Genomic DNA, 23,876 nt, shown 5'->3' on the forward strand with positions numbered 1-23,876 from the left:
TGGCCAAGCAGCGGCACACGGGGCTCAGCGGTGACTCACAAGGGGCACGCAAAATGAATGTCACCATACACAAAGATGAGCTGTATATACATGCGCACTGTAAGTACTCACACATGTCCCCGTACACACACACACACACACACACAGACCTGGTGTAATTCCTCCTGCACACGCCTGGTGACAGGAGCAGCTGCGGCCGCTACGGCAGACAGATGAAATTTTCATAACTATCTCCTCCAACTTCCATCCTCACCTTCAAGATAATTTATGACCTACCTGCCAGCCTTGAAAAGACAATATGCTGGCTATAAAATTAAGTGTTGTAGTGGTGTAGATTATAATTAACACAAGAGAAAGTGGAAGTTGCGTGTTATAAGTTAAGGCAGGTTAGGCAGAGGTTACAACTGTGTAGCTGGTAGACCAGGTGCTGTGTAATGAAAGATTGAAGTATTTATTTATTCGGAGCTGCATTAGCTTCCACAAACTGGTTGCTACAATGATCAGAGGAGAAACCATGTGGAGACTGTGTGCAATCCATACACAAGACATCATGCAGGCCCAGAACATTTCTAAATACCCCATATATTGTTTCATCCAAATATTGTTCCATTCATTTTGTATTCCTGTTTTTTTGTGTAGGGTAAATGAAAAATCCTAAGAATTGATGCATTGTGGGTCCTATTATTTCCAGAGCAAAACAGTATTTCCTGTGTGGAGTTTGCATGTACTCCTTGTGTTCATGGCCTTCATATCACTCTGTAAACCTAATAGCATAGCCAGTTATCTTGTATATAATTTGTTTATTTGGTCGGAACTGTGCATGTTAATGAACATACATGATAAACATGCTTCATTTCACTCTCACAAACAAGCACATTCTCATACATCAGAGTATAAAGACATTGGCAAAGTGGGTTAAGTGTCTTGCTTAAGGAGACACTAAGGTTAAAGAAAGGTTACATATTTTTTTATATCTGTAATAATTATGCAAATAATGCATATTGAAGAAAATTGCCTCACTGCAGTTGTAATGCTTGTTTCACATCCACTCAATCATGCATCCACATCTACTCCATCAGCACAATGGGGTGTCAGCTTGACCAGAAAGAATTTGTTTCATGACTTAGCAGTAAAACAGGCCCAAACTTGGATCCACAATGTTTTTCTCCAAACACAAATCATGTTTCCATATTAAGAAAGCCACCATTTAATGGGCATCTGTCAATGCAACAAGTGTGTTTAAATGTTTGTGGGACATTTAATGGCACTATTTTTCTCCTCAGTGCCATGTGGCGCTGACAAGTCCTTACTGTGAAATGTTTAAAAGTATCTATTAAAACCTGTAACCAATAGGATGCTGTCATGACTCACTTAAGGAAAATGAGAAAGTTTAAGAGTGAATGTGATACTGATTTGTGCCAGGCTCTCATTCCCACACCCAACCACAAAACGAGAAAAAGCTTGTACCTCAATGGTTAATTACATGTTGAGAATCAAGCATGGCACAAGTGTGTTCTTACATGGGAACAACTCGTTAAAGTAAAAGTGTAATCATTTGTCTAGTCCAAAGTGCATTCCTACAGAAAGACACAGTCGGAAGTATGTTCCAGCCCGGAAGCAAAGAGGTCAACGCAGCTGTGAATGTCACGGAATGTCATGCATAACTGACTGATTGCTAAATATGGGCGGATGCATGATAAGAGTTATTCATAATTTATAATCAAGAAGACACAAAAACACACCTGACAAACACCTAGGAACACAGGCTATATCATTGCACTGTGGAACATGTCACAGGACCACACAGACATGTTTTAGATAAAGACAGACAAATTAGACAACACTGTCTTAGGCTAACCACTGAGTTTGTGCTAATTACAAGCTGGCCAGTGATCAAAGAGACAGATGACATGTTCTTATTTGTTTTCTTGTTCAGAGTCCTGAACTGGGTAAACACACTGATGTTGATGGTAGTTAAAATGATAGAACAGAAGAAAAAGAACATACACAACCAAAGTCCCAGCTCCCACACACAGGTGTTTCTACCACTTTTGTGAACAAGCCCCGAGGAAAGAGAAACAGACAATGCAGGCCAAAAAAGGCTTTGCTTACAAAACACAGGGTGACAGTTGTTGGGGTGATGTAGAGGCAAATGTGGGGCCACTGTCTGAGTGATCTGATTAACCTGTCAGCTTAGGTTACACCTTACATCGCACGGACGTGGCTGACTGAATGTCCAGACCTGCCCACCCACAATATGTAAGTTTATGAGGACAAACAGAGAGCTTGAACTTGAAATCTTATATTATCTAATTATACACATTAGTGATTATTAAAACACACATTAATATTATCTTGTACTTCTACAATACACCTGTTAGGAGAACAGACAATGTGCAAGAAGACATGCCAGTGTCCAGTGTTTGTGAGAAAGAAGTTCAGGCCTAAACCCAGAACTACTTTGTAAAAAGATGCTTGTCTAAGAGAGGGGTTCATGGGTCATGATTTGGAGGGCACATTAAACAAGGGTGTGCTCTGTCTATGTTTGAACATTTCATCAACAACATGATGCTGACAATCTTTCCCATCCCATCTGGGACAGCTGACCTCCTACCCATGTGCTGGAATGGGCGTGGGGTCTGTCAGCGGCAACACAAAAGAATAATCACCACCCCCGGAAAGAAATGCAAGGCGGCGAAGGTCTCTCTTTTTCCTGCGTGTCTCTATGCATCTCCACAGGGGTGCAACTGGTAGTTGACAGCATTGGCCGGGTCATTCTTGGTAATGCTAGCTTCAGCCTAAACATGCTGGCCCGCACTGGCCTTTGTTGACCCTGGGTTTTGATGACAGACTGGGTCTTTTGTGCAGCCGTGCCCTGTCCAGGTGAGGACGAGAAAGGATGACAATAGAAGGAAACATAAAGGCCAGGCGGGCTGGGAGAGAGGCCAAGCAGGTCAAAGGCCAGGCTGGACAGTTGAGTGATGAGTGCAACTGTTGACTCCCTGTCCAATGGCTCAGTCTGCCATGTCAGCTGATGTTGTCTTTGTCTTCGAATAAAGCCTTTGCTAAGACACAACAAGCTGGAAAAAGTCATAAACACAGGCAACAGATGTAGCACGACACATGCACCCAATGTACAGCTATTAAGTAGCTATAAGAGACATTACTACAACAGTAAAAGACAATTAGGTAAGGAAAATGGGAAGGATCTCCAAGAACAATCAGACTATTGTGCAGCCATTTGGAATAAGTTAACGCTTTATAAAAGAGTATGATCTGGCAAGGCATTCTTATACATCTACTTCCAACATTTGAGTTTATCTTAAGTTTGCGGATACAATTTAGCAAGTCTTTGAAGTGCATGCCACAGTTTCATAATGTGACCATATGCCTGCTAAGAATATTTCACAAACTCTAGTCACATTTAAAAACTAACCAATCTGTGCTCTGTGTAATGATACCTGTAGGTCTTGAATCCCCCCCTCCCCCCTGGGTGTTCAACCATTTTCTAAGTCAAGGGGTCAATAGCTGCCTGCTCTCCTACCGGCCCACACTGGGGGACACACTCAGCCAAGCCAAGCCAAGCCAAGCCAAGCACAAAGCTCCACTTTGGGTCATAAACATCTCTGTCTGTCCCGCTCTTCTTTTCTCCTCCACAGAGGTGAGCTGGGTTTGCACTCTGTTAATCTTTCACTACAGGTCGGCCCGCTTTTCAAAACCCATCCACTAGAGAACAGTGGAGAGGAATGAAAGAGGGGTAGTAAAGGACAGGAGTGGATAAAAGAGCTGAAAGAAAGCCATACAGGGCCAGATGGGCACCTTCACAGTCCATTTATCAAACCCAATGTGGCCATCCCCCCCTTCCCACTGCTCTCATGTCCTAAACCCCCATGTAATTCTGTAATGATTTTCATTATCATATAATGACCTTACAAAGCCTACAGCAGTTTGCATGGTCAGTACAAAACTCACAGCTGTTCCTTTCAGTGTTTGCTCGCCGTCTGTGGCAAAGCTTTTTTGGTGCTTTTTAGATGGTCAGTGCAGGGGCTGCTTCACTGGCTAATAAGGTCAACTCTACAGCCAGGTTCTCTGGAAAGTAAAATGTATCACATGTTGCACCTGAATGGGTTCACTTTTATTAGTGAATCTTTTTTGAGGGATTTCTTTATTTGTAAACTGATAAATGCAGAGTAAAGGGTACATACTAAAAGTGCATCCTAGGTTACATTCATGTGTTGACTATTTTACATGTAAAACAAAAGCTATGGACTGTCTGTTTGCTGGAGGTTGAACCACACACTTCCTGTGTGGCTCAACTCGATAGACCAATCACCACACACATAATAATTCATCTATTTCCATGGTACTCACGAGGCGTATACCAAAGGGACACAGAGGGCAGCATCTATCAAAGACTGTGCGTCGTGCATCAGGAAAACCCAGTTACCAGAAAAGCTCATAAGAATAAAAAAGCTCTCATAACTTTGTTGGACTGAATGAATGGACCACAGCGGCATGCAAGGGAGTTGCAGCATCACTCATTCTGAGTGCCTATAAGTCAGAGTGAAAAAAACCACTGGTCACAGGTCCAATTTCTCTTCTCCTCTATGCTCTTGCTAGTGTTAAAATGCCCCAGAGGTAGCAGCAGCAGCAGGCAGAGCCACGTTCCAGTGCACAGCTTTAACCGGTGTTTAAGAAACAAGAGTAAACCAGAAATGTAATCAATCAGTGCTGCTTGTTTATGTTTATGTGCCGTAAGCTAGAGTCATCAATCATGCGTCTATTTTTTTCTTTTTCATCGCTGAATGAGGACCATAGCAAAGAGAGTGTTTAATGATAAAAGCATGCCTGTTGCATATTGCAAGGAAACCTAATTATGATGCCAGTTATAAAAAGGGAGAAAATGAATCAGCAAATGAATGTATGTTTCAAGAGCTTTTATGAAAATAAAGGATTAGATGCATCTCACTGAAGTTAAATGAAATACAAATTTAATTCAGCCATATAATATTGCCTAATCCAAACAAATCCCTTTATACATACCAACACTAAACACAAACTGGCTAAAGAACGAAGGCACTTTATATCTCTTAGTTAAAGATCAATCCTCATCATCTGTTCAACACATCTAATCAATATCAGTATGTCTCACTTAACATTGCATATAGCCATGTGTTTCGTTTTGTTTAATGCTATCTGTTGACAGCCACTTGACAGTATGACCCCCAGCTTCTTTGTGAGTGGGGACGCTGGAGGCTTGGCCAGACATTTCATGTGTTTAAAGGAGAGGGGAGATATTGGGAGCAGCTGGAGTTCAAACACATTGTGTGAGACATTTGCCCCCCTCCCAAACTAATCTAATCAGTCTTTCACTGCTGATAGAGTAAACGTCTGTCTGCCCGTTGACAAACTCAGCATTTCCTCTGGACATCGGAGCATCTAAGGGAGGGATCTGCTCCATCTCTGGTTAAACATGTCTAGTAGGGGTACCATTGCATTGTGGGTGGTGGAAGATACCAGGAGGGTGTGTGTCTATAGGGTGCAATGGTTTGTAGCTTTCAGCACCTGGAGCTGGAATGTACTATCAGGGCAAGGCCTACATCAGAGCTGGGGTGGTAGAGGACATCCATACAGCAAAGCAAGGTATGTGGAAAAACAGTGTTTACAAGACTCATCTGGATGGACTGCAACGGGGTCAACTGAGGGTGACAACTCACAACAGTGGGGCGCCATGGAACCAAACAATAACACGTACGTCCAAGAGAAGACTCCATTCACCCCTAATCACATGCAGCTTTCTCTCTTGTACAATGTGAGCATATGTGACACCGAGGTCAAAACTGTTGATAGTGAAACATGTGGATTTACATACACTTCATTATGTGAGCTTTTTTTCTGGGGCTGAGGTAGAGTTGCTGAGAGAAAGAGCAGCTAAAATAACACTGGATGTTAGTGTGAGGCCCGTCTTCCTTTATCTGCACGAATGGCTAATGTTCTCATCTTTGCCCTCTCAGTCCTTATCTGGGAGGAAGGAAGTGACCAAGCTTATCCAAGACACACGTGTCGTTGTGATAGCTGTGATAGCTGCCAGGCCCTTCCACCACAAACAAACGCTGAACTACAACACTATTTGTAGTGTCCATGAAAAGCTAAATGCTAAGGACAGTAAGCCTTATTTTTCAAACAATTGTTATGCTATTGTACCTGGGTAAACCTTGAAGGTGCACCCTGTAACTGATTGCTTTGTCTGGAAGGTTTAATATTGTGGCACAAAACGTATCTATGGAGACAAGCAGGTGACGCCAGCAGGCCAAGGTACAGGTCAGATCTGTAGGTAACCCCACTCATATGTTGTTTAAAGGTAATCTTTTAGCGATAAAAACACATGTTCAGTGGAAAATTCCAGGCCCAGCTGTAAAATTTCTCCACTAGAAAAGTTGCATCTTGTATGTTAAACTTTCTTGATGTGAATTTAGATGAGCATCAAGAGAATTTATTTTATGAGCTGACCTGGGATGATGCTTATAGAGGGGCTATTATTGTTTCATGCCTGTTAAACATTTAATCAGCAGAATGTCCAGTGGAAAGAAAATGAGGTGGCAAAATGTGTTACCTGTCTCTCCATGTCTGTCTTTGCTGGTGTCTGTCTGTCAAGGCCGACAGTAAGGTTTCTGCCATGTCCCGCCGGTTGTCCCCTGCTCTTTCATCATCCTCCACCATAGCCAGAAATAAATTTGTCTAAAAAGAAAAGGATTTTTTGTTAAATAAATGGGTTTTAAGACATGTTAGTAGAATATATTATAAACAATAGGAATCAACTCGATCCAACTGAATAGATTATCCTCAAATACACAAGTAGAGCAATTTTATGTTTTAGACAAGAAAATAGATACATCTTCCAGTTCCACATCCCATGTTAATTGGTTTACAGAATCAAAGAACGAACAAGCAAAATTAATGTATGATGTAATGTATCAAATGTCTAGTATTTTGTATTTAAAGCATTTAAAGCAACCATCAATCAATATAACTTTCTTCATCCCCAAGTTATTAAGGTTAAAATGTACTTTTTTGAACCCAATGCAGGAAAAAACTCTTCTGCTTTTGACCCACCCAGCCTGTACAGTGCCCTGGTTTTGAGCAATACGTTTGCTCATGAGCAGTTTTAGCCAAATTTGCACACTCCAAACAGAAACACCATATCTGGACCGGAAATCAAATCTGGAAAACTTTTGCTGTGAGGGGAGAGAGCAAGTCACTCAGATCATGCTAAAAGTGACTGCCATCCATGAGTTTCTATCCGGATTTTAAAGATTTTCCATGCTCGGAGACTATTATAACATCCCTGGGACGGCGACATACAGTAAGTCTAGTATGAAGTCAGTTTCACATCAGAGGACGGGCAAATTACCAAATATTAGAGTGTGAGTCAATTAATCACGTCCTGCACAGCACAGTGTAATGTCTGAGTATCCCCCCTGTTGAACATGAATTACAGGCCGGCTTAAAGTGTGACGTGGCACATCAGCCCTAATCTGAGACATCCTGGCAAACCCTACCCTCCAGTCCTCCCCAGCCTCTATAAGCTGTTGAGAGGAAGTCAAATGAAAAAGGATCTGGCAGTCCAAATTAAATGCAACGCTGTCAGCCACACTCAAATCCCTCTTTTTCCCCTCGCCGCCTCTGTCTCCGTCTTCTTCTCTACCCTTCACATAGCTCTTTCCCTCTGAATATCCTTAAACGCACCCCCCTCCTTCCTCCTTCTTGCTGCATCTAAGGAGTGATGGATGTGTAGCTATGACGGACCCTGACGCCTTGTTAAGAACAGTCTCTTCCTGTCACATCCGCCAGTCAAGAGCGTTCATTTCTTGCCATTAACAGTCACCCGCCCCAACGCTGCGCCCCCCGCCGCCGCCCCCCCATGCGCACTCTTTCAAAACAGAGGAAAAAATTCACTGTGTAAAAGCGATCGGCCTTTCTTCTTCCTCTTTTTAAATCTTTTTCTCTGACAATCCACCTGTCTGTCTTAATTCATGTGAAGATAAGTCTGATTGGCTGTGTGTGTTTCTGAAGGAGAGTGGTCTGATTTGCAGACGGAGTAATACGCTTACTTCCACCACCGCACACAGGAAATGTTCAAATATGTGGCAGCGTGTGACTGATTACACCTGACTCTGAAGAGACACCAAAGATTACAGTGACCAGGAGTATGCAGGGCTGGATACACTCCCTATGAGAACTGTACCTTTCGCTTTAGATCAAACCTCGTCCTCTCTGGGTGACTGACAGGCTTAGGAAGTAGCATAAAGTGTGTTCAGTGTCTGCCACTAGCTCACGCGTAGAGAACTGCCATGCTGCCTGTGTAACTGTGTTTGTGTGTGAGGCCTACTGCACCACATTCAACATGTTCCACAGTCAATGGCCTTTGTGTCTCCAAATGAAGAAGGTGGCCTGCACTATTGGGCTTTTGGTGATCCAAAACTTTGTGGTAACCATAGTGAGACTCTAGACACACCGGAATATTGTCATACCTGGTATTCGAAGAAGGCCTAATGTTATCATGGTTAAATTTGTTATACCAGACTTTTTTTTTAATGTCATGTGCATGGCAACTTAAAAAAAACACTTGTGTTTCCTTGTACAGTGGCCACTTTCAAAACAACCTGATGAAACATTGAGTATGCCAGGTGTACTGCCATTGTAGCCTTGGGTAAGACACTTCACCCACCTTGCATTCATGTATTCTGGTATGAATGAGTGTGTACATCCACTGTCCCGAACAAATAATAATAATCAAATCAATATAACAACATTAACAGAATAGATCTGTAAGCAAGATTTTATGATTCTGCTTCAAAAGGACAAAATCAAACAAAAAAATGACTGAACACCCAGAATCATCCTTTAATCAGTTACCATTGGCAAACAAATAAGTGTCCTGAGTTTTTTAACCCAGTGTTGTGAGAATATTCACACCAAACAGTTCAATTGTGCGTGTGTGTTCGGACCATGTGTATGACCTTCTGTTTAAAGAGCTGGTGCTGAGAGAATCCTTCAGGTTTAGCCTCGGGCTGATCCCCAGGCCTTTTAGACTCCCCACTGGTTGTTTACTGGTCCGGCCAGGCCCCGTCCACTCCACAGCCCTTTATCTCTGAGTTTGTGTTATTACTAATCAAGCTCCTTTTTTCCATCTATTTACACCTTGATGACAATAGCTGTCTGCGGCCTCCTTTCTCATCCTGTGCCGACCACAGATGTCCCTCTGACCTTAGCTGCAGAAGTGAAGAAGGGGACAAAGAGGACCTCAAGAAAAGAAGGTCACGTAATGCATCGATCTAGTGTAAATCTACACAGAGAAGGTTATGTTTAGATTTTCATAAGTTGTGAGTTTGTTGGTTACTATGGGTGGACACAAGGAATTTTAATCATGTCTGAGCTAATAATCAATTGATGTTTGTGTTATGGAAACCAAGATCCAGGAGTCACCACACAAGGTAAATAATATATAATAATACAATTTAAAAAATGACAATGCCAAGCAAACCAATTCAAATTGCACCTTTCTTTCAATATAATTATGATCGATAGTATATGATTTGGAAATTGCAGATTTTGGATAGGATATAAAATACAACACTTGAACTTAGATACAAATTTTATCTAAGTTCAAGTGTTGAATTTGATATCCTATGTTCACACTTTAGTGCAAATATACAATATCACCAATCACATGACACAGACCAAGACCTGCAAGGAGGGCATTAGAATATTGTTATAACGATATTGCATTTTTGACAGGGCCATTGCATATTGCATGTTAAAAAGGTCCTCTCCAGCACACACAGGGTCAGTGTTAACATTTACGGCGCTGTGCAGTGCATAGGCAGTGCAGGTAAACAAGATTTCACCCCGGCTGAGGCGTATTTTTCCTGGTGGAGAGTCGGACTGATGCCTTCCAAAAGCGAAGACTGGCTCGAAGGCTGCCTGGGGCGTCTCACTAACACCTCGAGCCAGCACTGTATCTTAACACCAACAAGCATCTGTCCATTCAATCACACAACAACATGTCACTCATGCAACACTGGAAGAGGCCGCGATGCTCACTCTTTTGCGATTTACTGCACATCACATGAAACTTGACCAAATACCTGTCACCCCGTTCACGTATATAGCAAAAGCAAGGGCTCAAAGGCAGAAGGTTAAAAAAGGATGCAGAAGTTGAAGTTTTACACTCCATAAACGGAGCTACAAGCTGACCACCAGAGTGTCTCAGAAACAGTTAACACCCCATGAAATGCCTCCGCTGACTTCAGAGTGGGACGTTTGGCGGCCCCAGAGCTCTCTTAAGCTCTCTGGCACTCACACAGGAAACCCCTCAAGACTGGAGGCAGCAATCACAGACCAATGCCAAATTTACCTCACCTTATAAAGCATTCTACCACAGATGACCTATTTCAGTGCTTTATATGATGAGAGTTGCCAAAAGAGTATGGTAAACAGTCTGACCACTGGACGGTGGTCATTTTACCCAGTTCCAAGTTGTTGTTTTTTTTATTTTATTTTTATTTTTTTAACCTCGCTCAAGCTTCTAGCTTGTTAGCTAAAAGCGCGATGAAGTGTGTATGTGTCACATTCCAACAACAGAGTTCCTAAATTGAAGGCTTAGTTTCTGGAAGCGCTTAGATCCAATTGGAGATAATTTGAGTTTAAAACCACTGCTGCTATTATATGTGTTGAGTGACTTAAACGTGCACTCTGTAACCTTTATGGTGGGTGGAAGGTCTTCCACCTGCTTGTCTCCATAGAGATGATATGATGTTGTTTTGCCTGGGATGTTCCACATTATGGCATTAAAGTTATCAATCTCTATGGAAACGAGGAGTTGATAAGACAAGGTTGGATCTGTGGAGAGGCGAGCCCACACAGAGTAAGAATACATGTTTTTCAAGGTATTTTGAGCAGTAAAAGAACCCATGGTAAAATAAATGCAAGATATAAAAGTTTAATGCTGGAATATTCCAGGCAAAACAATACCAGCTCCATGGAGACAAGCAGGTGGCTGACACTAGTAAATCTTAATTAGAGAAGTAAAATCACAAAAAGTAAAAACGTTTCAAAGGTCGTCACTTTTTGTAATATATATCAAGACCTTTCGGCTAATCATGGAGGAGCTATCTGGACTAGGCTAGATAAGTGAAGAAAATTCAATAATTAAATATTCATATAAATGTAATTGGATTAATGCAACACCACCAGTCAATCAGAAAACTGTTACCTACGTCATTGCCGGTGGTGTTCAACTTTCACAAATTTCTCTTGTAAATTGTTCTGCCAGTGACTTTTTTATAGCTCCATTGCTCTGTAAAGTTTTCCAACTCGGTCTCAGACAGTTTCATTTCCAAAACAAGAAACCAATATTAGTTTGACCAGGTCTAGAAAAAGGCACACGATGCTGGAGGTAATGGATAGTTTCTGCTCCGTGATATAAACAACTGGGGAGCTATGATTGTGCCAGGACTACTTTCAGTCTGGAACAATGTATCAGTGTTCCAACTTACTGTGCTGCTGAAAATATATACTAGTCCAAGAAGAAATAGACCCAATAGACATCTTACACTTTACTGACATCACACATGAAATCATAAAATGTGTTTATATAAGTTTGTGTGTTTGTATTTCCACCCAGACTGCAGTCATGTCATTATAAATGTCTTAATAACAAGTTAAAGAATATGTAAAATCTTTCTTGGCGATTTAAAAACTAAAGACACTGTATCTTGCATGAAATACTTCCAATGCACATTCCTTTGACTAACTCTTGCGAGCTCCAATTTAAGAGTCCATTACAAATGTTTTTACAGCATGTCTTTTACCATAAGTGTCATAAAAAGTCAATAAAAATATTTCATGCTGAAATTTTTACAGTATTAATTACCGGCATAACCTATTAGTTATGGCTGCAGTAAATGGGCTATAAAATCTATAAAGTCTCCTACAAGGATATCTAGAGATCAATAATGGGCAAAAATAAACAAATTACTTCAAGTTTCTCACAAAGACGTACAGCTTGGTCCCTGTATGTGCTGTGCTTAGGTTAATGTGTTCTCGTCATCTCCGTGGTGATACAAATGCAGGCCTTTTGCTGCCAGCCTGATCCCTGCAAGGTCACGATCCCCATCAATTATGTCAAGCGCTGAAATGGGCTTTAGCACGCAAAGCAGATTATATGGAGTGTAAAACATTAGAAAAATGTGTCTGCAACATCAGAGTAACATGGTTGAAGTGACAAAGGAGTGGAGGGGCCGGGGCCCTCCCAAACAGGGAAGACTCCTGACAAGTGATTTTGTTTGAAGGTATTGTAACAACTCAAGTGGGCAGGGATGCTTTCTATGGGCCCCGATGGCACTCCATCTTCTGACCAGAATACAAGCTAGATAGAAGGACATATGCTTTCCACAGGGTCAAATGGAGCAGAAGTCAAAAGCCTTTGTTAGGATCCCCTTTGGTCGCGAGAAGAAAAGGCAAATCTGCTGTTGGATGGTAGTCCAATAGCCTCACAAATATCACATAAGTATTCCCTGGCCAATTCCTCGCAAAAGCTTTTGACCCTGTCCAACCATGAAGAGTGTGGATTGGGTTAGCCCAAAAGGATAAAAGTTCTTAGACTGCATTAGCCCTGCAGTCGACTGGGTCATGGGATTTATATATAAAATAAACTTGAGCAAACCTCTCCCTGCTCTGGCATGAATGCACGCATCGTCCATCACGGGAAGCTTTGAGAGGCTTTTGCCTAATTCATGACAATGAAGACAGAGCGGGACAGAGATGTTTGTGATCAGCGTGACACTCGAGCACCTTTTGGACCATAATACATCGCTTTCACTCCGTCAGTTTATGAAAAGTGAGTCAAGATTCCAGCCTGATAGCAGATAGTGATCAGTGCCTCGCTCTCCTGTCACTAAAAGCTTTTTGCTGACTGGGCCAATGCCAGTGCTTTTTGCTTGAAAACATGACTTTCAGGGGTTTGTGCCACACGACAAAAATGCTAAACTAAGAAAAATTGTTTTCTATATTGACAAAGGGAAATGTAGTTTTTGAGGGATTATTGCTGCCATATGCTGAGAGGTGTGTTTTTACCTTTGAGCAAATGTGACAAAAAAGTAGTATAAAAGATTGAAGAAAAAATGTACTTGAATAAGTGTTTGGTACAAAGACATGGTATGTTGATTTTAATTTAATTTGATTGTTTTCATGAAACTGTTGATATTGTAATATAGTTCTACATTCTAAATAACTGCAAAGTATTAGACATTTTATTATATTATTTTATCTATGATTGACAATGTGCTTTTACCTAAAGTAGTAAAGAATTCAGATAAATCATGTGGTAAAAATATATAAGACGACGTTTGCACATAATATGATTATCACAGTATAAGTACACTGAGATTGTGAAAGTGTAAGTACTTATGTGTAAGTATGTGTTATGCATCTACGAGCCTATGGGTCATGCAATAAGGAATCCAAGCAATTATTTTTGTTTAAAAGTGAATCATCTGAGAACGGTGATTGAGCCTTGTTATTACTGTTGTCATCTGAAGTTAGCCATGAATAAATAACTCCAGAGTCTCCAAGCACACCTGACTTCCACTACATTAGCGTCCCCCCTGTGTGAGCGCTCCCCACCCAGGGAGTCTGATGCACGCCGCTAAAAGGTGTTTATGAGACTGTTAGCCAGGAGAGGATGCCGCCCTGCAGCTCTCGCCCAAATAAAAGAGCCATTTATTACATCCAACATGACCCTCTCATTACACACAAATAGGAATTAATGAGCGCTATATCTGGCACTCCCAGCGGAACAAGGCGGAGCCTGCTAAAGGACTAGCGTTAATTACACTGTCCTACATCTCACCCATTTAACACCACCCATCAGATTGGACTATCTCCTAAAAAAGGGAGGGTTAAAATGCATCTTCAAGGATGCTCACCACAAAGCGTAAACACAAAGTATTATTATTAGTAGGGCTGGGTACTGCCTAGTACCTCACGATACGTACAGTAAGTATACACGGAACTTGATACAATATGCGTCTGATTCATGGCAGAATAACAAAATGCATTAAAAATGGATGTTCACACCGTCTTCAATGTCAGAATACAACTGTCCAATGATTAAGTCACATTTTCAGCTCCTCAGATTCAGCCTTGATGCAGCTGTAGGTTTGTAGGTTCAGATGTGACTTCAAGTTATTTAAAAGTATCACGATCTCCGTATCGATACAGGTATTGCCAAGAAGTCTGTCACCATATATCCCGATATCGATATATTGAGCACAGATATTGCTCAATATAGTATTACCGGTATTCATTCCGCTAATAGGATAGTCAGGATGTATTGACAATCACTGCTGTTGCAGATCCAGTTTGACATATATGTTTTGCTGGTTCCATAACAGTAAATTTAAAGCAATTGCAGTATGTACAAAGAAATACACAGCTTGGCAAGCCACTTTGTTGATATCACAAAGGGTGGAGACTAAGAATGAAGTTGGATTAAAGCATTTAAAACAGGCTTTATCATATGCAAACTGGGACAGTTGACATTGTATTGCTGTGGAAAGAAGATGCGAGTGCAAGTTCGTAACACGCCCTGGAACCCTGTGCTGCTTTGTCATCAAATACAGTGTGTATCAAAGGAGGGATTTACAGTCTATTCTAATAATGTCACTAAGCCATCAAAACTGCTCATGACCAGTTGTATCTAAGCAAGGTACAATTAAGTGATTAGAAACAATAACAGATGCAAATAGGCCCAGCCACAAAAGCCAACCATTAAAAGTATTACTTAACAACATTCAAATGAGCATGGGGATCCCCTATCTCTTCCCGTTCCACCTGTTTAGAAACCTGCTGTTACTATCATCTCTTTATACCACCCCTTTTATTCAGGGACAATCAAGCATCAAACAATTTTACAGTGTCTTTACTTCAGGATTAACCTAGTTTATCTCCTCAGTGTTTACAAAGAAGGTTTTAATGCGTTTGTCAATCAAGTGATTGTGAAGAATTAGTAAAGGTTGTTGGGGTATTACAGAGATTATTTGAGGGGGAAAATAAATCTTGACGTCTTCATTTCATTATTTTTGGTTCATGTTCTACAGCACAGCTTAATTTGAATTCAGGCAGTTTAAAATGTTCCCTTTTCTTTAAGATTTTAAGACTTGTTTTTTTTTTTCTTTTTAGCAACCGGACTGGATTTAATAAGTAAAAAAAAATCAATTAATCAAAAGGCAATACATAAGTAATTAGAAGAACATGTTTGGGGCGTCAGTAGCTCAGTGGTAGAGTGCACGTCTTCTGATCCAAAGGATGGTTTCAAAGGTCATCGTCTGGACAATGTTTACAGGTAAATGTATTTATTGTACATATATAAAAACCTTTTCTTTCTTTTCTTTCCTGAACAAGTGAGGGATTAAACCAACTAATATTTATGGATGTTACTCAATTTACAACCACAAAGCATCAAAATAATAGCTACACGCTTACATGCAACAGCACAAAGTACAACGTGAGCAGTATCACATTACAGTAGTTTTTTTTACATCAAATTTGATATAATTCTGACAACAAGTACTTTTAATTTGTTATTTCTTTTACTTCATTCACTTCTGACATTTACTCACCAGAGCCTTGCAATACAGCGCAACAACTGCTACAAAAGTTTCTGATGAAAGACCTGTGATTATAGATTTAATATTCAGTGTGATCATCTTGTAGAGAAACATATACATCGAAGTGATTTGGGTTATTTTCTTTGCTTTTAGACTCTGATCACTGTCATGATTTCCTCTCTTTCTGTCTCCTGACACGATTGCCTGCAAGAGTAAACAATTACACCTGGATCAAAGTGTTGGAATAATGATATGCCAAGAGCCGGTTAGCGCTAATGTCTGTAGTCAGCCGCAGGAGGGGCGGACTTTGCTGCGAGATGCTCTTGAAATCTCGCTTTCATCTTTTTATACTTTTCCCCACCATCAAGGCACTTTTTCCAGGCGCACGCTACTTCTTCGCATCTTCTCTGAGTGTTGGTATGTCGCAGGAAGGAGCTAAGGCCCCGCAGCAAACCCCCGCCGTCCGCGCTGAATGCGATTAAGCCGAGCAGTGATTAATCTGGGTTGCCCCATAATTCCTCTTTACCACTTTAATGGATGTTATCTCCCCTCCTCTGAAGCCTTATCTTGCTGATCGGGGCCAAGGATGAGAGAAAAAGAGAGGAATGGAGGAAGGGGTGGCTCTGAGCAGGGAAGATGCGAGGGGGGATCAAACTAAATCCATACAGAGGTAAGTAAATGAATAAATAAGTAAATAAGTGAGTAAATAAATAAACGCTGGGATTGAGGGAGCGGCTAAGAGGATAAAGCAGATCAGTCTCTAAAGTGCTCATTTGTTTTCTAAGAAGACGAGAGAAGCCGCCTTCAAAGCTTGCTGATACTGTAAAAAAAAAAATAACACACCACAACAACAACAACAACACTGTCGACACAAACAAAATAAATTATCCAAACCGGTGTCAATAAGTGCTATCCCGCCCCCGTTTTTTTGTGACGGTGTAAGCCAAGCTGACAGTCGCGAACAATAACAGAGCAGTGCGTTTGGAAGATGAGCTAATGACAGTGACGTCAAGCCGCAGCATTGTTTTGTTGGTGGTTTACACGCTGTAGCCATAGGGCGGACAGAAAGTCAATGACGGCTAAGTTCCTGTAATATGTTCCAAATTTAATCATCCTCTGGCCTAAACAAGTCAGCTCGAGTCTATTGTTACGCCAAACACGCTGTACCTCTCCGCACCTTAGCTCGCAAGACAATGACTTACATCCTGTGATTGAGAAATAATTACACACATACACTATATGATGAATCGTTTTAATCATTTCGAATGAGAAAGTGCTCCGCCAGGAATTGCGTTAAAGAAGAAAAGATGAGCCGGTGCAGGGCATTGTGCTCTAACAGACAGTAATGTATAGTAAAACACTATCAACTCTGACAACAAGAGCAATTACAAGCGATTGTTTGTGCATCTGCTATATGTGTCTGACACGGTGCATTCTCAACTGTCTTCTGTGCAGTCTGGGAATTGTTTGACAAGACAAACTTTTTTCTAACTTTAATTTTTGGTGTGGATTTTCTGGGGTAAAAGCTATTGATAGACAAATAATCACAAGCGGCAATAAAGAAACAACTTAAATGCAATATTTGCTCTTTGTAAAGCGACTAAAGCAATGACAAAGACTAATTTAAATGAATCAAAACAGCAACATGCACTTTAATGAGTTATATAATTTTCTAAATTATGTATTAATAGTGTGTTGTCTTTTCCTCGCAGACATTTTCATCTGGTTTGTGGCTCTAAAACTTCAATGTCAGCTTGAATGGATGCATGAATACTGTGCACTTTTGTTCCAATGTGTTTTTTTTTATACTTCAAATGGCAAATAAAGCAAAACTGAACTAATTTAACATCATAGATTAAAAGAAACAAAACTAAACTAAAAAGCTTAAGTATGTATTGCATTGTTGACCTTTCCACTTATTCCAGGAATACATATAATCTTTTGAACCAGAAAAAATGAAATATGTCATATTATTATCAATAGTTTTCAGTAAAAAAGAAAAAGTAAATATCAGCTCTGTACAACACACATATTCATAAGCCCACCAGGCGTCGATTTATTTGTATCCTTCCTTTCTGTTTATGTACAGTAAGTCCTGTGTTAAGGAGTGACAGGGTTAAAGCTGTTGGTAGCTCTTTGTCCCATGCCGGCTAGTGCGATGTTGTGGAGAGATTCTGTCATAGACAAACCTCTGTGGGATTCCATTCACAGGCTCTGTACATCTTTAGATACAAAGCTGCAGGCTGCATTGGCTCCAGGTAACATAAACGCTCCCTTCAAGCCACTGCGTATCTGCCCATGAAAATTCTCTAAAGGGGTTTAAGCATTTAAGCACAACACTATCAGGCACTGCCGAAAAATTCAGCTTACCCTGTTCAATAGGGACTTCAAAGAGAATTGCAAAATACCTCTGCACGGGTACACTTTCTCCCCATCTCTGTCGCCTCATGGTTCTATTCATTTTATATTTCAAAACACAAGCGGCGGCAGAATGTAAAAAGTATAATAAGCTGTATACTGCCTTTTTAAATGAATAATAACAATAATCTTTGGGTAATTTCTTTTTCATGCTGTCTTTGTTAAATAAAGACGTTCATGCAATCCACAGGAAAACAAGGCCGTGCAATAATGAACGCCCGGATAAGGCCTTTATCTATGTCCTGCCTTAACAAAAACAGCTCCAGGTTACACCTCGTATTGCCTGTCAGCGAAGGATAAACTAATGTGTGGTTGTGCATTTACTTTTTTCTATTCACACTGTGGACAAACTGCAAGGCACTACCCCCAATGCACAAACCAGCACAGCGGCGGCGTGTGCCAATTGCTTCCACTGAGAATATAATAAATCTATAAGCCTATTTGCATGGTATAGACTTAAAATGCAAAACAATATGATGCATAAACATTGTGTGATTGAAAATAAGAGCATAATAAATGGTTTCATAATGAGCAATAAAAGGGGCTCTTTAAACAGTTTACTGCTTAGTTCACAGTTATAATTAATCTGGCTTCCATGTGTGCATATAAAGTGGGTATAAAATTGCCTGGATATGCGAGTAAAACAGTGAGTGGAGGAGAGGAAATATGCCGGTAAACTTATTCGACATGATTCAGCTGTGGCCTTTTCGCCGACAAACTGCCCCTTTTCTCTTCTAATCTAATCACTACGGCAAGCTCCCCAAATAATACATTACAAAGAAAGCTCCCTGAAATTATTTACAGTGAAGCGCACACTAGAAACCATAACATTTATTATGTTTTACAAAGCCATCAAATAAGTGGAGAGGGGATTAATTGCCCCAGCCCGACCTTAAAATAATTATTTTGAGCGGTGCAACTCTAAACTCCAATGAAATTGATACACTTTGATAATTAGATTCTTGGCACTGACCCGCTGAAGTCAATAAAGGTTATTAAGGCCAATTGCTGTCTAAACGCATTATGGGCAGGGTAAACTGTCCGTCGGAGGCCCCTGCTACTCCAATGCCGTTATGATAATCCATTCTCCGTCCTGGGGGTTTCTTCCCTAGCGCCTGTGTCTCCACTCTGCCATACAAAACCAGATTGGATTCGCTTAACCTTTCCAGGACTTTGATCAAATGAGCTCACAAGGCAATAACATTTACATTGACCCCCCCAGCCCAACACACACAAGCCTCTTCACCCTTCCAGCTCCCCGTGCACCTCCTCGTGTGTCTACAGTCCGTCCCCTCCTGCGCACGCCCCTCCTTCTCCCGTCGCAGCCACTCTTCACACGCCAGGTCAATAACCTAATCAGCTATCGATGGCACCGGGCTAGTCAGTGTATGATTGCAGTGCAGCCCTCCACAGCAGCCCCAGAGTGCTCCCGCAGACTCTTATTAAAGTGAGAAGAAGAAGATGAAATGGTCACTAAGCGCATCCCGGCAAGACCCTCCTGCCTCCATTATAAATCAGAGAACCTACAATTTGCCACACGATGAGGAAGAGAAAGTATGTCATAGCGTAAATGTGTAGGTATATGACCAAACCATTGGAAAACACAAAGTGACAGGTTGGGTGCACGTCGGAGAGGGAGACACGGCCCTGCGACTACTTCCTGTTTTGTACAGCTTGAAGTATACAAATGTATTCACGTGTGCAGATCCCGTTTATTATGAAAGTAGATTAATTTCCTTGATATGCGTTGAAAAGGTTTCCATTGAGGAGGCACGTTCTCCTGTCAAATGAGGAAGAAACTGTGCAAAAGAACAAGAGAAAGAACATAAAGAGAAAAGGAGAGCCAGCCAGCCAGAGACGGAGTGCATTGAAATCTCTTTGCATCCGCGCAAGCTTTTGAAGTTGCGAGATGAGCAGCTACAGAAGTCAGAAAAGTGACAAATTAGGGAAAGAGCTGTACTGTGCAAGCGGCGCGGCTAAATCAATTAAAGTCAAGCCGAGTGCATACATTAACATCAATGGCGCCACGCACGCACAGACACACACACACACGACACACAGGACGGGGGAAGAGAAACTGTAAGGCCCACCGCTGTCGTTCTTCCCCACCGCACTGAGGAGATAAAAAATACCACGCCAGCATTTAAAATATTCTGCATAAAAAACAAGGCTCTGAGTCTATTGTCACTCAGGCGGAAGCTATTCATTGTTGCTAGTTTAAAGAAATGTCACCGGTGTATGATCATGGTGATAGCAGTGTCCTGGGGGAAAGCGAGGCGGCAAGATGGAGGCTTCTAAACAGACTTCAGCACCCACCGTTCACCAGGGAGAGAAGAACCTTTAAGGAAAAGCCTATAGAGCGCCCCTACATACAGACAAATTATTCAAAAGGCCTTTGTTTAAAATCAGCCATCATACCCGTTATGGCGCGAGAGAGAGAGAGAGAGAGAGAGAGAGAGAGAGAGAGCAAGTGGACCTATTTTGTCCAAGATATTCATTTATTTATTTGATGCATTTTATCAGAATGTCATTCAAATGGAAGGGTGAGCATTTGCATGACAACAGGCTGAGCTGCAGGGAGGGAGCCCCAGGGAGACAGTATCCATAAACAGGAGCTTGCCCCCCCCATATCTCTCAATATTCCTTCAACAAACTAACAAATGCATACATAGGCCCGCGCATCCCATACCGCTGTGCTAAATATGACACTAAAGGGACTTGGTGTTAATATTAGTATTTTGGCAGGGAAAAGACAATGTGTTTTTTATTGCTACGGTCTCATGCACCGTAAAAACATTGTAATTGTATTTACTCTATTGAATACACATATTTTATATTATTTTAAAATACCCATGATAAAATCAAATTCGACAAATAGAAAATGGCACAAGTATTAAAATAAACTCTGCTAGCGAGAGGAGAAAATCGAATGAAAATAAACCGCATACGCACTTGGGTCGCTGATATTCCCCTGAATTTTACTGTCAGTTGCCAGTCTCAAAATGTAAAATATGAGTGAACATAGATGTAATAATACAATTCAAATGCTTAAAAGTAATATCGGAATTGTGTTTTAATCTAACAATGGCCCAGTAGCCCGAGCGATCCAAAGCAATGAGAGAGAAAAATCTATAAGTCACATCTATGAAGTGCCTTTCCTCTGGTCGATGCATGTATGTAAATATTGCTTGTGAGAGCAATAATGCTGCCTTTCATCACAATAGTGAATCATTATATTTATGCATCTGCATGTGTTATTATTTTTGTGCGGGTTCGATATGCATTTGTGCACAGGGAAACAGTTGCTTTTGATGCTATTTGAATAATTGAGTTTGGTATAAATCAATGGCAGATATAACATACGGTTCAATTTGGTTTAATAACAGCAAACTGTATTTTCAATAAAGTATTTTGTTGTTTCTTCGTAACAAATAATTGGAAGCACTGAGGAATGTACTGAATTAGTTTCAGTAAACAATATAATTCACAAATTAATAAGCACTAAAAGTGTGTGTTTGTATACATAGCTTAAATAGTGTTATGATGATCTGTTATAGGTTATAATAGTGAGAGAATAAATATTATATATATATATATATATATATATTATATATAAAATATTTGTTGGTATACACTACCGTATACCGTTTAACTACCGTAAACGAAAAATGTCAGATTAAATAAAATAACTAAAATAATATATGTATATATGTATATTTTGTAAATGTTATTATTTGTTTTTGTTTTTTTAATATAACCTAAACTATTGCTAATATTTTTGCTATATGTTTTAATATTATATAATTCTAGTCTTTATAGGCCCAGGTATTTGATCACACACTAAGGTTGCCCTATTAGAAAGAGATGACAGGTCAAAAAAAAAGACCTCACACTTCACCACTGCCCTTTTCTAAATACAGGTCCGAATTGCACACTTCATCGGGGCCTTAAGGTGGAGCCGGAGATGAGTTTGAACCCCCCTAGTCTGCACACACACGCACACACACGCACACCTACTCAGGCTGTTGGAGTGTGCAGAGAGGAGAGAGTGAGCCAGCCGGCGCAGTGCACTTCTCCTCCAGCCTCCTGTCTTTATCCCCGCCTGAGCATTAGATGTGATTACTGCTCAGCGGCCGACACTGACAGAGACAGAGAGCTCCCAGAGACAGCGGGAGCAGGGCCCGACCAACGGCATGGAGGGAAAAGCCAGCAGAGAGGGAGAGATGAGGGATGCAAGGCCATACAATGATGCAAGAGTGCCCCCTGCTGTTTTCTAAAGGCCTCCATGGACGCACTCTTTGAAAAGACACCGGGAAGTGCAGTGTGTCTATGACGATGATATCATAATCTATCTATAATGAGTGATTTCTTTATAGGGTGTCGGACTAATAGCAGCATGCCCATATTCTGCATGAAAAAAAAGTATAGTTTGAGGCTTCAATTAAAAAGCATGACACCCTTTAGTTTTTCTAATGTGTTGCAGCAAGAAGTTAGATGATATATCACGTAATTTCAAATGGCTATTTTGCTCAAGGAAAGATTTTTGGCCGATAGATCATTGGGTAGTTTGCATAAAAAACACAATTGAAAGCATGTAAAAAAAATAAAAAAAGAAGGACACTACTATTTTATTAAATGGTGTAGCAATAACCTAAAAATGACACTGATGTGTGTATGTCTGTGTACACCGTGTCTGAGGCGGCCTACCATGGTTTCCATAAGCCTCCAGTCATTCTCCAGCTGCTCCATGGGTCTGCTCCACCAGCTGCAGAAGCGAGTGTAGCGCCTGCCTTGGAACCAGTACTGCCGCAGCCACTCAAACTCCACCTGTGTGTTCAAAGTGCAATTCACCCCTTATTCACATAGTCTACTCCAAGGTAGAATTTCAAAATAAAATTTTAAAAAAGGTGAGAAGAACACATAGAAAATATGCATAATTAAGCAATTCAAATATTTGTTGTTTTATATTTTCCTTATTATTTTTTATATTTTATTTTTAATTAATGGCAATACATAATTTAAAATTCAACATTCAAAAAATTCTAAAATGAAGTTGGTCATCTCACTAAAAGTAGTTACCAAAGTCCTTACACACATTTGGCTGTCTCAGACAGAGTACACCTGAAACCTCCGCCCTCTTCTTCCTCATCCCTCTCTTTCTCTCTCTTTTCCTGCTCCGTCTGGAAATGACAGTCTCTGCTGCTGAGCCGCTCCTCCGCTGGGAGTGTTTTTGTTTCCTGTGCTTTTGAAGTGCTGATTTAATCCTCGCAAGGATGCCTCATGTAGCCAGGTGTGGCCTATCTCGTCGCTAAGTGCGTCTTTGCGTCGGCATGTTTATGTTTATGCCATTGCACTAGCATGCGTATGAGTGTATCTGTCTGCACAGGTGTGTGATCCCTTTGTTAGTGTCTACGTACCCCTGCCACTGTGACTCTGTGTGTCAAAGATTGCCCCAATTGCCGCCACCAGGAGAGTAAAGCCTGTAGTTGCCCACCCCCAAAACGTCCTACAAAGCATCTTCCACCCAAAACAATGCATGCTGCATTTCTGCCTGACGCAGACAACTGTACAACACAGAATCCACTTGCATAAAGGGGTTTGTATCAAGAAAGGACAAAGAGAGCTATTGTTATTTTCTGAAAACTATTTTGTTTACTGCAAGAAACAAAGCAGAGCAAATCCCTTCTGGAGCTGCCAAAATGTCACAACAAGGTTCAACATTATGCCATTGTTGTTTGGCATTATGGTAGTATTATTTTTACTGAATATAATTTTGGCAAAAGATTT

The 23,876-nt window shown here is 40.8% G+C and overlaps 1 protein-coding gene across 1 annotated transcript in view; it reads right to left on the minus strand.

Annotated features, from left to right (window-relative positions):
- The window catches only part of fto (FTO alpha-ketoglutarate dependent dioxygenase), a 104,177-nt gene that overhangs the window by 53,673 nt on the left and 26,628 nt on the right, over positions 1 to 23,876 (minus strand). Inside the window, exons 7-8 of the mRNA XM_072465903.1 lie at positions 22,797 to 22,916; positions 6,614 to 6,738 (exon numbers count right to left, since the gene is read on the minus strand). Of these exons, the coding sequence (XP_072322004.1) occupies positions 6,614 to 6,738; positions 22,797 to 22,916 (245 nt within the window). The remainder of the gene's footprint in view (positions 1 to 6,613; positions 6,739 to 22,796; positions 22,917 to 23,876) is intronic.

Source organism: Eucyclogobius newberryi, unplaced genomic scaffold, assembly GCF_026437365.1.
Source record: "Eucyclogobius newberryi isolate DKJ021-1_F unplaced genomic scaffold, fEucNew1.0.hap1 SCAF_5, whole genome shotgun sequence".
Taxonomy (NCBI): Eukaryota; Metazoa; Chordata; class Actinopteri; order Gobiiformes; family Gobiidae; genus Eucyclogobius; species Eucyclogobius newberryi.